Here is a 15390-nt window from a genome sequence, read left to right on the forward strand (position 1 = left end):
CGTGCAAAGCTATTTCGAAATTTGAAGATGGCCTATTGCAGGAGAGAATGTAATAAGGTTACGGATTGGGTTGTTAAGGCCCACCGCAACAAAAATTTGCCTTTCAACTGGGTTGCTTAATTATCTCCTACCTGTCTTCTAGAATTGCTGTACTTTGAAGGGTGTATCTTGTCCACTCATACTTTTACTTAATGAGAATGCAAATCCTTATTCGACCAAAAAAAAAAAAAAGTACTCTCTCTGCGTACATACATTGGTGAAGTATAGTGCAGGCCCTTTCTCTCGTTTAAAGTTCTTTATACTATTCTCAAGTGGACAAATGACAGCTCTACTTTCTCATAAGAAGCAAACAAGAAGATGAATGAAGAAAACAAGGAAAAAAAAAACAGGCAAAAATCCAGATATCAACACAATTTTCTCATCTTCATTTTCTTCCCAAAGGAATAAGGGTTAGATGTTAACCTTGTGCCTTTGTCCATTTTTCTCTGGTCTTTCCTCAAATTCATCCACAGGAAAAACGATGATTCTTATGTTCTTGTTTGAGCCACTTTAACACATAAAACCAATCAAGTATATAGCATTCTTAACAAATTATTGCCAACCCTCCTTTTAGTTCTTGATCACTGTCTCTCCATCGGTTTTGCTTCCCCCCGGTAATGGAGGGAGCCGAGTCGGGTTGGGGCAAGGTGACGTGCGGGTTGTGGATCCGACGACCCGAGAAGGCGAACTTGGTAGCGTTGGGCAAGCCGGGGAGCAACGACCGCCCTTCTTCGCCATCGTTGATACAGATTCTCTCTTTCGATCCCAAGACTACTTCTCTTGCCTCTCTCCCTCTGGTATCCCAAGATTTCTTCTCTTCAATCATCAAAACTTGTTGAATTTATGACTAGTTTTTGTGCATTATCATTTTGTACACATGTTCATCAGGCAACTCATGAGCTTGGGGCAAGTGAAGGCCATCCCTTGACCATCGCAGCGCACCCAAGCGGCGATGACATCGTGTTCTCCACAAGCTCTGCTGGATGCAAGTAAGTCGACTTCTCCTCCCTAATGTCCGAAAATTGCTTTGTTTCATCTCTAACTATGTGTTCAAGCACGTTGGTTTTATGTTTAAGGATACCATTTCTTCCCATGGTTTTCCTAGAATCTTGGAACTGTATGGTCGAGAATCGAATCTGAAGCTGATAGCCAGAAAGCCACCTCTTCTCCAGGACATTGGCCCTCAGCAATGCCTTGCCTTCAGTAGTGATGGATCCAGACTCGCAGCCGGTGGATTGGTAACTGATCAATCAATCAATCGTGTTTTTTCTCAAGATTTTGTGAGGTAGCATGTTTGTATTCCGATGGTTATTATCACGTGCGAAACTACAGGATGGTCATCTCAGGATCTTCAAGTGGCCGAGCCTCCGTGTCGTGTTGGATGAACCGGCCGAGCGCAGCTCCTATCGGGATCTCGATTTCAGGTTGATAGCAGGTCTATCTTTCCTTTGGAATTTTGGTTGGCCCCTGGGGAGACACATTTTGCGCGGTCTCTGCATAAGACTTACAGTGCTTCTCATTTTTTGCAGCCTAGACTCAGAATTGCTGGCCTCAACCTCCACTGATGGTTGGGTGAGAATATGGAGGGCTGAAGATGGCGTTCTCTTGGCTACCTTGGCTCGTTGTCCGGTAAGGCCAAGTGCAACCGAAACATCCTGGCGTAAGCATGACTTGGAGATTATTCAAGTTCTCATTAGCCATTTGAATTTTTATCCCTGGGCAGGACGAAAGATTTGAGCTCTGTCGATTCTCTCGGGACGGGGCGAGACCCTTCTTGTTCTGCACGGTTCAGAAAGGTTGGTTCATTCTTATGGCCTGCCCTTTCCTCGAAGCTGTGCATACTCGATTAGTTTGATCATTGCATCATCCGGTGCTTTCATATGTCGAATGTCAGGTGACAAGGCCTTGACAGGAGTTTGGAACATAAGCTCATGGGACAGAATCGGTCACAAGACATTGCTTGGGAAGCCGGCCTCAGCTATGTCCATCAGTTTCGATGGAAAATATCTCGCGCTGTAATCACTTGGAACTCGAATTCTCTCTTTCCGACAACAATTCTGTGTTTTTTCGCCTTTTCCTTCTATGCATAAAAGGGATTAATTGTCTGCAACCCTCCAACAACAACTTAGGGGAGGCAGAGATGGTGATTTCTGCGTGGTCGAGTTGAAGAAGATGGAGATATGCCATTGGAGTAAGAGGCTGCACTCCGGTACCAACATCTCGTCGCTGGAATTTTGTCCGACCGAGAGGTAACGACCATCGAGAGCTAGACTATCCTTAAACTTCATACCAATGAAAATTCCACGGACTGGCAATTAGTCCTAATGTTAAGATTCATCAAACTTTAGTATTGTCCACTTTGCCAAGAAACGTTGACAGAGCTTTTGATTTCTTTTGCAGGGTTATATTGAGTACTTCCAGCGAATGCGGAGCATCGGCGACGAAGCTAAATGTACCGGCCGAGTGGAAAGGTAGCTCTCTAAATCGGGCGCACGCGCACGCAAAGACCATTCACGTCACTTATTGTCGAAGCCACGATTTCTCACCATTCACCTTTGTATATGCAGATTGGCAACTCTATGGGATACTTCTAGGATTGTTTCTGGCATCAGCGGTCGCACACTACATATTCTATAAGAACTCTGATTCATTTTGGGACCTCCCCGAGGAGTGAACGACCAGCTAGGCAGGTGATTGAAGCCGTCATGCCCGATCCGTAGTCGAACGGATCGAAAAACAGACACGACATGTTGGAAGACTGCTAAGGATGTAGCAGCAGCTCGGGTTCAAGACGAGAATGTTCTTGTCTCTTCAGTTAGGACTATCGATCTCATTTGCATGAACAAATCTTCAGGAGTGGTCTCTATTTTTCTGCTCTTTTTTTCTTTTTTCCGGTTTCTGCTATTGAAATAAATAGTTTTTCAGTCATCAATTTCTTTTCCATTGTGGTGAAAATGAAATCATGGTAATTAACATTGAGTCTAGGAGGCTAGGACAGGGTTGAGCCCATCTTAATTTGGGCTTAAAAGTGATCTAGGCCCATTCATCTCCTGATCATCTTGTAATTACTGACCCAATATTGCTCTTTCTTCCATAGAGCTAGATAAGAATATACACATTTACATAAGCTCTTCAATTTGCTGATAGTAATCATCACCTAGACAAATCCAAATGGCTAGAATGCCAGCTCAGCAAATTTCTAAACCTATTCTGGGCAACTTAGTGTAACAAATCTAATTAAAGGAATCAAATGGCACTTACTAGATAATAGCGTAAAAGATCGTGTTTTTTGCTCCAATTACGATAGAAGGAATCTCCCTCCAATCAATTACTAATTGGCTGTCACAAACAAAAAAATATCGTTAAATCTCCAGTTCAAGTAAATTTACTCCGATCAATCTCCCGACAAACGAGTTACCGGTATGAACACCACGCACGTTCTCTTTTTATGGATGAAATACCGTATGATTAAGAATAACCTATCAATAAGACGTCTGGTGTGAGAAAGTTTCCCGTAATTAGGGATGGAGCGACATGGCCAAAAGAAATCCCTACAGATACGACGAGATTAGCTTAACTTTGATCAAAGATGGATGGCCACAAGTTGAATTACTACCACAGGAATATGTATGTCCAAATTGATCAAACATGTCTCGAAGTTCAATGGATGTTCCCAGGAGAAAGGAACGACCAAAGAAAGGTGGCCGAGACCAAACATTATAAGTGTGCAAAACCCGACCAGCAATGTGTTAGCTGTCTAGGAAACTCCTCACACAAATCTAAATTAAATTAATTAATTGTTTCGATTCTAACTATAATATTACCACTTTTCCGGAGAGAAAAGAATACAGTAAAATAACCCTAAGCTCCCCCAACATGGCCCCAGCACATGATCTGATCTTTCGCCCTTTACGTAAAGTGCCCTCAGGACACGAATCACGATAACTTGTGACGAAATCTACCTTCCCATCTTTGGATCTGGCAGCTTCCGTGCTGAAAATTAATCAATTATTTTATTAATTACTTGATTAACTAATGATTAATGTGACGTCTTAAGTTGGAAGATAGTAAAAAAAAAAAATTAATAGTCCAGAAGTTTGGACAAAAGGGTTACTGCCTCGACACAAGGAATAAAGTTGCTTTGGTTCGATACGAGATTTGAGGGGGTTTGGAATGTTGTGTGATTAGCTCACGGCCAAAGCATATGTCGACTTAATTTGTTAAGAGAAAAATAATGGTAGTCATGTGCTTAGTTTAATCAATATCCATTTACATAAGCGACTTTGAAATGCAAATATTTATTCGTCGACCAAATGAAAGCAATAGCTAAAAAGGCCAAAAAAATTTTGTAAATTATAAATTCCCTTCACCCGAAAAACCAAGAGCTGCAATTAATAAGCTACTTAATTAATGTAGGATCTCATTAAGCAATGCCATAACGGTATCGTTAAGAAATCAATTATAAACGATGTTTTGTTAACAAGTATCCCCGAGGCACTGATGAGCATACTTAATAAAGCTCCGAAACTAGGATTCTTGTCTCACATCAAGGTTTCCTCTTTCCTCAATGCAGTTCACAGTTTTTTTTTTTGTCGAACCAATTCACAGTTCAACAGGTATTTATTATGCAACAAAAAGCATACACTTAGACTCCGTTTGTTTTGTGAAAAATAACTTCCCGTAAAACGTTTTTCGGATTTTCCGACGTTTGGTTCGCGAAAAATAAACTAGTCTAGGAAAATAATTTCCTCCCATAAAAAAATCACATCAAAAGTGGGAAATTTTTTTTCCTCATCTCTTTCACATAATCTTTCTTTTTAATTATTTTTTCACTTTATTTTTATTTTCCATTCTTTTTGGCGGGTCACTAGCCATAGGCCAAGCCCGGCGTCATCGACATCGATTGAGGCCAAGCGAGCCGTCGTCCGCCTTGATCAAGGCTTGGCCAAGCGTCGCACGCCTAGATTGAGGCTCGGCTAGGCATCGCCGGCCAGCAGCGAGGCTTGAGCTCGCCGGACAAAGAAAAGAGAAAAAAAGGAAAAAGATAAAGATAAAATATTAAAATATTAAAAAATTCAATTTGAAAAAATAAAAATAGAAAAACAAAGAATTATTAAAAGGAGTAACAGAGAAAAATCAAATCCAATTTTTCATACCAAACAACAGAAAATACTTTCAAAATTTTCGTCATATTTTAGCCAAACACCCAAAAATATAATCATTTTCTTGAAAATTCACTTTTCGAAAAATATTTTTAAAAAATAACTTATTTTCTATTAAACAAACGAAACTCTAATGAAAATAAGTATTAATTGTCCATATCACGAGGGTAGCCGGTGCATCCACAAATGTAATTTTTTCCTTACAATTGACAACATATTCTGCTGAAAAAAAAAATGAGGCTCCACGTGTCGAAAGATGGGTGGGACCAGCATGGTAGTCACAAGTGCAAGTTAACGGTTAAAGTAAACATTCATTCCGGCAGGAGACGAGAGGAAAGAAGGTGGATAGACAGGGATCGCCACTTTTCTTGTCTCGTGTCGTCCCATGTACCGGCGGTGAAACCCATGCAAAGGTGGCAAGAACCAGACATTTCACGTGCAAAGATTCATATCTCCCATTTAATAATAATAACAATTATTATAATAATGATGATGACAATCGGGTTTGGTATTTGGTAAACCCGATCCGCACACACCCACTGAGATCTGCTCATTCATTAATTGATTCGCTAGGCGGATTCGGAGGCTCCGACATGGAATCCTATGCTAAAAGTGTTAATCCTCTCCATCTAAAGAGAGAGGGACAGAGATCTTGATCTCCATTTTTCTCATTAATTTGGTTAAAATCTAGTGTTTTCCTACTTCCGAACCTTCTGACGCGAAATAATCGGTCGAATAATTGACCCATTCCGGCTAAACGAAACCAGTTCCGATGTTGAGTTAATTTTGAAAACCCGCCTTTTTTTTTAAACGCAAGATCCAAGTTTAAGGTTCCGTTTGGAAGATATTTCCTTGAAAATGATCGCATGTATCATTCGAAATTAGTTAACTATTGAAAAATGTGTTCGCTTGTCGATAGTAATTGATGTCTAAACATCTTCTTAGATGTTGAAAACATTAGTCGTTTACTTGCTCTTTAAGCTATACAAGCGGTCATTGTTAGAGCAATATTTTTCAAACCATTAATTTACGGCAAAGCACACGGAGTCTTAAAAATGACAAACTGCGTCGAGCAAAGGTTAGTCAAGTAATTGAAGAACTCCGATCGCTCCATTGTTAACTTTACGTAACATTTTTGTGACGCTGTCGTCCGCCAACTAAAAGATTAAGAAATTGTATGAAAGCGCGACTTAGTATTTATACGAATTAACTACCAAGATGATTGGTTGTTGCCTACATCTAAAACATGTGAAGATCTTGCTTAGTGTATTGTCTCCCTCGCGGATCTTGTCACACTAATCTGTAGGAATAAAGACCTATGAAGAGAGTGGTTGAGAGGAAACGATTTGTTTTTTTTTTTTTCTAATTCATTAGAGGCCGTACCTACACCGCGCACATATGATCACTTCCCTCACCTAATCAACTGCCGTTGGATAAACTCACTGTGGATTTTCCACCCAAACTCGAGCGTAGCATCGGACGGTGGAGTAATTACCACAGAGACATCTAGATGTTACTATTAATGGGTAGGTTTTAGTTGGTACAGGTTAATAAAGAACGCATCTATATATTAATGGGTTGGTTTTAGTTGGTACAGGTTACCGCAGAGACATCTATATATAAGCTTCCTAAGAAGACGGGAGCTACGTGCAAAATAATTCGGAAAGTAAAGGTTTTTTTTTTTTTTAAGGCGCCATTTGTTTCGCAAAAAAAAAAAATGAATAATTTAAGAATCGTTTGTACCGTTTAAAATAAATGGTCAAGGAAAAATATTTTCTATTTTAACGATAATTTATGTCTAGACATTTTTGTAAAAGATGAAAATGTTTTTTATTCATTTATTTTTGCAAGTGATATAAGCCATCATTTGCGGGAAATGTTTTCCAAACTATTCATTTTTTGTGAGATAAACGAAGTATGAGGATCCAATTCATTATCAGGAAATAAAAAGTATATTTTCAATTTGAAAATTTTAGGGCATTCGATAGTTACAATTTTTTGCTTGTGAGGTATGATTTATCACAACCCTTCAACATTCATAAATGGTTAATTCATACGTATGCCATAAGCGCAGCTACGAACGGCAATTTGGTCTCTCTCTCTCTCTCTCTCTCTCTCTCTCTCTCTCTCTCTCTCTCTCTCTCTCTCTCTCTCTCTTCAACGAATGGAAGGTGCGAAATATCTTGTGACTCTATAAGGATAGTGAATAAGAATCATTATTACAATTGTGTAGGAAATTCATCACATAATTAATCCCTTGATCAACTTATTACTAAGATGTGTTGATAGTCGAATATATGCTACCTTTTTAGCAACATATATAAGCGCAATTCATTAATTAAACTAGTAATTAAGTGCCCAATGTGGTAATCAACTATTGTTGTAGCATTTCTACCTTGCATGGACCATTTAACCTATTTTAGCTTCATGCCAAGGATATTAAGCATAAACCCACAGCTGCCCAAAACCAATCTTCTCCTTTTGGTTTATTTTTTTTCCCTAGAAGCTTTTTGAACTAATTCTTAAATACCTTTAATTTTATATAGAGAAATGATTATGTGACAGTCCTTAATTTATTGCAAGAATAACAGTTTATTTTTTTCCAAAAAAAATAAATAATTAAAAAAATATTAAGGGGTCTACTCCTTCAAGAATTTATAATCCATAACATGATATTATTCTCACAGTTACCCAAAGCTTATTATGCTAGTAAAACCCTATTAATTATAACATAATAAATGTACGAGAGAGCTAATTCACCTTGTACCCAAATTTCTCTCTCGAAATTTTTACATGAATTCTCTCTCTCTCTCTCTCTCTCTAGATTATTAATTTCAATATTTCCTTACGAATCATATACACTTTGAATGTATAATGTCGATGGGTAAATGCAAATAAACGGAAAAGTGAAACTTAATACAATACCTCCTAGTTTTAATTTTCTTTTCTTTTCTTTTCTTTTCTTTTCAGCTGGTGAGTGAATTCCCAGGTTCCCGAAGCTAAAAAGGCTATAGAAAAACCATGTAACGTCAGATCGCAATCTCGTGATCACGGACGAACCCTAATTGGAAAGAAAATAAAGAAGCTCAAGGGAAAAAAGCTGGAAAGGAAATAAAACCTTTGTTGTATTTACAATTTTTTTTTAATAATAATTATTCTGATCTGAGGAGGTAAGTGAGGGAGGGAGTAGTGATGGTGCCTTAGCAGCAGCAAGCAACCTTCTTTAGGACAACAAATCCACGTCGTCGTCATCATCTCTCTCTCTCTAACCTTGTCCAGCAAGCCTCTCTCTCTCTCTCTAGGGGGAGACTTCTTTTTATACGCAACCTCAGGAATCAAGATCGCACAGTCTCTACCCATGAAGACGTCTCTCTCCCCACCTCCCTCCGCCATGCCTCTAGATCTGGAGCTGCCCAAGATCAGAGTACCCTCTTCCTCGGCCGCCGCCGACGAAGCGTCGTCGAACGGCTGTGACGCGGGTGTGGTCCAGATCGTCGCTGGCGAGGACGGCGCGTGCTGCCGGACCCCGACTTCGAGCGAGCACAGGATCCAGGCCGCCGCCAGCTGCCCGCCGGCGCCACGGAAGCCCCGAGCCGAGCCTTCGCGGCCGCGGAAGAGGAGGCGCGAGTTCTTCGACGCGGCGAACCGGGACGAGGTGGAGGGCTTCTTCCGGAGCTGCGAGCTGGCTCTGCGCTTGAGAGACGGGCCTCGCGGGGCGGCCGTGAAGAGGAGGTACCTGAGTAAGGGCGTTGTGGTCGCAATTCTCTGATCAACTCTTCTTCTTCTTCTTCTTCTTTTCCCCTTCTCTTTCTTTTTCTGTTTTTCTTGGGCAAATTGTCATTATCACTCGCGGATTCCAATTTATTTATACCGAATCATCAAACGTGTAATCTCGTGACCAGATGTTGCTGCATGTAAGTACATAGAGATCTCAATATTGCCAAAATGTTCTTGTTCTTTGCCTTGTTTGGTTCGTGCGATCTTGGTTTTCGCTGTGAAGTTCTGCTGCAGAATGAATCTCCATGCCGATCTTTGCTGCGCTTTTAAGTACGAATTCGCCATTGGCCTCGAGCAAGAAAATCTCACATTTCCAGCTTCATTCCCGCTGAATAACCGGGCTGAAAACAAACATGTACATCGACCGGGAGGAAGAACACGCAAGACAGTTCTTACGAGGCTGTTTTGTTCGAGTGTTCTGTGTTTTTTTTTTTATTTTTATACAGGGTCTATATGCGTACACCCAACAAATATTTTTTGAAATATTTTCTTGCGAGGGGGTTTATTCACAAGATTCATGATGCAAAACCCTAATCTAATCGACCGCACAACGTACCAAGAGCCCACGAAATGGCTTTCTGGAAGCTGCGTCTCACCCAGCTTTGAGATGCCGCAGTTTTCAAAGGCATGTAATTTATGGTGTTTTCACAGCACGGTTGCCACACAAGACACAGTTGCAATGCAGCTACATTTACTATCAAAACCGGACTACTCCAGCTTGAAAGCTTGATTAGGGGACCCAAACACCTAACGTTTTATTTCTGAAATTGACCTGACTCTCCTAAAACTTTTATGTTTGTACGATCACGTCTTAAATATTTGTCTTGACTGTGCAATAGCGAGTCCTTAACCCTTCAATCGGTGGAATCGAATTCTGAAGATCTATTTTTAAATGCAATCGAGTCTTAAATCCATACTAAAAATTACAATTTAAAGCCACAAGACATAGGAAATTTTATGGTGTCACATGGGCAATTTTCGATGCTATGTATATGTATGAACATTACTATTAATCGAGAGAACTTGATTTCACTTTTCTAAAGGGTTAGCAACTTGAATGCACCAATTAAAAAGGTTACAAGCTTAATCTTTTAGGGAAACTTTATCAAAAAAGTTTTAAACCTATTGTGCGGGTGCCAATTCAATCATAAACCTTTTAATTTGGCTAATTTAATCCTATACCTCTTGACTATTTGCCAATATAGTCATTCCAGCTAATTTTGGCCTGAAAATGATAATGTGGATGTCAAATGTCCTATGTGGTACGGCTAGCACCGATGTGGATAGTTATTTGCATTTTTTAAAAAAAAATTTGGGGTTTATAAATTTTTTCAATTTTTTCTTTCTTTTTTTTCCCTTCTTCCTCTACCAATCACGGGGCCTCGTTGATGGCCAAAGATCAGCCATACACGAGGACCGAGGAGGTCCAGCCTCGCCAAAAATTTCATAAAAAAATTTAAAAAATATAAAAAGTTGTCTATAGCACTAGTCGATATCCACGTTAGTGATTTCCGTCCAAAATTAACATAGATGATTTGCATTAGCAAATTATAAAAAGGTTTAGGACTGAATTGACCAATTCGAAAGACTTAAGACCGAAATTGCATCCTTACAATAGGTTTAAGACCTTTTTGGTAATTCTCTCATTTTTTAGACTCCATTTCTTTCAAGAAAAATAAATGATTTGGAAAATATTTTTCTAAAAACGATGATTTCTATTACTTACAAAAAATAAATGAATGGAAATAATTTTCACCGCCAACGAACATATTTGGATATAAATTGTCGTGTACGATAAAAACATTTTTCACCGACTAAGTATTTGAAAAAAAAAATTCTAAATCATTCAGTTTTCTATTGAAATAAATAGAACCTTTAAGTGCACCCATTTCATATTTTGAGACTGAGAGAAGACAAAGAGAGAAGGGAGGGGACCAAAGGTTCATATATCCTGTATCGTGAAAAACGTTTCAGCCTGTAAATTCGATAATCCCAAAACCCAAAATAAAATGGATTTTCTCATATGACTTGAGGACATACACATGAACAATTTACGTGTGAAAATGGCACGTGCGGAGTCATTTTCTTTGCTCCTGTATTGAACCCACCTAATGTTAGGGATACTAAAGACTTTTTTTACATGTTTACAAAAATGAATGACTCCAAATTTCAATTTGTTGTTTGATCGAGTCACTTGTCAAATACACGGGTCCCACTAATCGAAGACACCCAATCAAAACTTTGCACGTCATTTATCAAGCATGATGCATGATGAGAAATGTGAGTAAATCTAGCATTATTCATACATAAGAAGATCTCTAGTAGAGTTGACCTCTTTTACATGGGACTCGCATGGGTCGTAAACAAGAAAATATTGTACTTTCGAATTTCGAATCCTATCAATTCTTTCCCGGCGGTGAATTCAAGGAAAGAAAGAGAACAAAATTTAATATGTCAAAATTTGAAGAAAATAAAAGAAAATAAAATGAAAATGAAACCAAAAAAAAAGAGAGAAAGAAATTGAAATATGGAAGAACCATGACCGACGACCTTCCCTTCCTTTGCACGGCTCTCTCTCCATGTCAATTTCCACCACAAATAAATGTCATATCATCATCGCAACCCTTCCCTCCTGTTTCTTCATTCTCCGATCTCTTCTTCCACCCCTTCCCCCTCAAAATCATGTCCACCGATCTCCAAGCCCTCAACCACCAAACCCTAACCTTACCCTCGATCCACACTCAAAACCCTGATGAGCAATTCTCCGATCCGGTAGCTCGGCCGAGTGGGAACGGCGAGGATGGCAGCGGCGGCGAATTTTGCCGAACGCCGACATCCGAGAAGCACAGGATCCCCGCGGCCCTCCGCTGTCCTCCCGCGCCGAAGAAGCCGAGATTCTCTCGCTCCACCTCGTGCAGGCGGAAGCTGTCCGAGCTGGATTTCTTCGACGTCGTGAACCGCCGTGAGGTCGACACTTTCTTTGAGCTGGCTGCCGCTGCCGCTGCCGCCGGCAGAGTTTCGAAAAGGAGACGCCCCCTTGTGGAATGAAGGATGGCGGTTCGAAATACCGAAATTCATTGGTGAAATGTATCTATCAACGCACTCTGCAAATTTACACGTACCACATTACATAAACATATACGCAGCTCCCATCGCTTGATCCCAACATGTTCTTTCTTTGTTCATTACATCTTGGAAAGAGAAAGAAGGATCAAACATGGTGTGAAATTATTCATTTTTATTTTTATTTTATTTTATTTTATTTTTTGGGGGAGGTTGGAATAATAGATATGGTAGATGAAGTTGGTGGTGGGGAGATTAAGTGAAGAAGATTAAGAGAGTGGGGCTGGATTGCTGGGGAGGATCAATCAAATTATATTTTATTAGACGTTGGTTAAAGATGGTTTGATCTGTAGTCCTCCTTTGACAATTCTGTGTAGTTGAGTGTTAGACACGGCTTTGGGATTGATTCCCACACATTATTATTCTTTTTTAATAAAGTCATTATCAATTTTTATTTTTTATTTTTCCATGTTAGAGAGAGGAGAGAGAGAGAGAGAGAGAGAGAGAGAGACAGCCTTTGAATAAGCCCAAAATAGATGGAATGTGCAGCATCATGTGTACTGCTGGATGTTGTGGGCACGATTTGTCTTCTTCGACAAATTCTGACTTTTAATTATTGTCGCCACGTGGAGCATTACGTTTTTTTTTTTTTGGTCTGAATGTGGAACATTACTTATAAATAATATATATGTTGCAAATTAAATTTTTGACATGAAACCAATTAGACCTCTCCGATCCCCAGACCTTGATCTAATAAAAAAAAATAAGTTCTTCAGCCCACCATTCATTTTTCAGCCTCCAACTTAGTTTGCGGGACTCTACGTGATAATCACTCCACGTCAACGCTACCAAATAGGAAAATCAAAACAATTGTATTTGGACTCATTCCAACTTGTTTAATGCCTCAAGATCTAGAAATATCACATGTCCACCACGACTCACACCACACACAGCTATTTTTACGTCTAAAAAAGAAGCGGAAAAACAACTGAATCTCTCTACAATTATGGCGTGCATCGCGTACTTATACTTTAATCCACTTATTGACTTGAATTTTTGGATCGGATTTTCTAATGCTAAACATAAAAAATATACAAAAAAAAAATCACGAAAAACTTCAAACTGGTAAACATATGATAAATTTACCCACAAACTAAATTTTTTATCACAAAAAAAGAATTGAAAAAAGCTGAACTCTCTACAATTGTAGCGAGCATCGCAGACCTATATTCTCCATCTTAAGTTTTTGGATAGGATTTTCTAATGCCAAACGTAAAAAATACAGAAAAAAAAATTACCAAAAACTCTAAACTGACAAGAATGTGATAAATTTACCCAAAAACTAAATTTTTTACAACAAAAAATGAATCGAAAAAAACTGAATCTCTCTACAATTGTAGTGAGCATCGCATACTTATATTCTCCAACTTAAGTTTTTGGATTGGATTTTCTAATGCTAAACATTGAAAACATACACAAAAAAAATCACCCTCAACTAGTAAACATGTGAAAAATTTACCCCAAACTAATTTTTTACCTCCAAAAATCCCCAAAGCTGGTACTCATATGAAAAATTTGGCCCAATTAGTTTCCATTAATTGGGTTAATACCACAAAAAATTTAAAATTGGTATAACTTGTGACAAGCAGAGGGCAAAAACCCCAAACCGACACATCTGTCAACCGTCACGTGTCATTTAACATAATAATTTGATGGTAGAATTTAACGGAGGTTAAATTTATCCCAAGTTTACCAATTTGGATTTTTTTTTTGTGGCCAAAAAATTAGTTTTGAGTGAATTTATAATAGGTTTCCCAGTTTGGGATTTTTCGTCGTATTAACCCGAAAATAATAAAAAACAACTTGCCCTAAACTTCCATAAAACCCAATTCATATTCCGCAGACCGATGTATATATGCATGGAATTTCCTCTCCTTGTTGGACTAGAGAATAACGTGTACTAGCTTTGGCTTCAATTTCACGTATCTCATCTCTTTTTCAAGTCTTTTAGACCCCAATGGAGAAAGAAAAAAAAGGGGGAGTAGAGTAGCGAACAAGATGGGTTGTAGTAATTAAGCGCACTAAAATCATCGTCTAAGGACCGATTCAACTCTCACGAAAGAGAAGAATATTGAGGCGAGCTTAAGGAATACTCCTCTTAAGCGCATCTTAATTTTGACGGAATAAAGAGCATTCTCATCACCTTCTTCCTCATAAAGCTGTGACTTCCATTACAGTAGAGAGAGAGAGAGAGAGAGAGAATGATGCTTTTGCCGAGAGAGGAGTCATTGTCACGGAAAGCATCCAACATGAAGATCGACGAGATGCGGGTACGAGGAAAACTCCCTTCACACTCCACAAAAAAAGGAGATTAGGGTTCTCCCTTCTTACGTAAGTTATCTGTGGGAGCTTAACGAATACATCTCATTTAGTTTGGTCTTTTTTTTTTTTTTCCCTTCTCAAACTCTGTTAAATTTGCTTTTACATGTTCCTTTCTCCAGACCAGACCCGATCGACCGCTGGGCTGAGCCGGCGCTCGCGTCTAACATGGAATCCAAGCTCACCCGTCACGGAGGAGCGCGCGTTTCCAAGCTAACTTGGCCTTTGATTTAGTGCGTTTTATTTCCGAAACCTGTCTTTTTACCCTTTGTGTGAATGGCTAAGTAGCAATCACCGTATATTTCTTGAATCAACAGATCTCTTGTTCAAATTACAACATTTTTCCATATAGAGGAGGCTTAGGTGCCATGTGGTCCAAATTAAAACGTTTGCTTTCGGCCTAGTCATCCGGCGAGTGAAGTCTTGCTCGGTGCATGTGGACATTACATTTTGCATATCTTGTATTATAAAATAGATAGGAGATCTCAACTTGAGTATCTGCGAATAGAGATATTTTGTAATTTAAGTAACATGTCAGCTTACATCAATAAAGCACGACACACAACATATTCCATATCTTAGTTATTACAAGATATAAGAACACAAGGCCCATCCAAGTTGTAAAGTCGTACGCTATAAAAACGTTATTGGCCATTTTCTTGATTATCTTTAGGTTCCAAGAAAAACGGTATATCTTACAGAAAGGTACGTGGATCCCGCTCGACGCCGAGCCGACGAGTAGGGGTCTCAAAAGGCGGCGTCCCTAGACACAAAGGGCATTTATAGTTTGAGTCAATATTTTTTTCATTGGTAGTTTGGATTTGCGCTCATGAATAACTAATTCTATATATACACTTCTCCCCTTATAATTGAGTAATCTAACGTGTGAATAGCTAATTATAACGGAATCATCTACTGGACGTAGCCCTATTTTAAGGGTGGATCGGGATAAAAACTTGTTTCTCTATTT

At 39.1% G+C, this 15390-nt stretch overlaps 2 protein-coding genes across 2 annotated transcripts; both read left to right on the forward strand.

Annotated features, from left to right (window-relative positions):
- The first annotated feature begins 656 nt into the window (after positions 1-656).
- On the forward strand, positions 657-2840 carry LOC115755287 (SEC12-like protein 1). The gene is made up of 10 exons (XM_030694609.2): positions 657-836; positions 928-1028; positions 1145-1277; positions 1372-1463; positions 1569-1668; positions 1763-1835; positions 1934-2054; positions 2169-2288; positions 2440-2510; positions 2607-2840. The coding sequence occupies exons 1-10, from the start codon at positions 657-659 to the stop codon at positions 2711-2713; spliced, it is 1098 nt and encodes a 365-aa protein (XP_030550469.1). The 3' UTR covers positions 2714-2840.
- Positions 2841-11660: 8820 nt separating this feature from the next.
- Positions 11661-12026, forward strand: LOC115755288 (cyclin-dependent protein kinase inhibitor SMR3-like). The gene has a single exon (XM_030694610.2). The coding sequence runs from the start codon at positions 11661-11663 to the stop codon at positions 12024-12026; it is 366 nt and encodes a 121-aa protein (XP_030550470.2).
- Positions 12027-15390: the final 3364 nt, after the last annotated feature.

The sequence above is a fragment of the Rhodamnia argentea genome, chromosome 8 (assembly GCF_020921035.1).
Source record: "Rhodamnia argentea isolate NSW1041297 chromosome 8, ASM2092103v1, whole genome shotgun sequence".
NCBI lineage: Eukaryota > Viridiplantae > Streptophyta > Magnoliopsida > Myrtales > Myrtaceae > Rhodamnia > Rhodamnia argentea.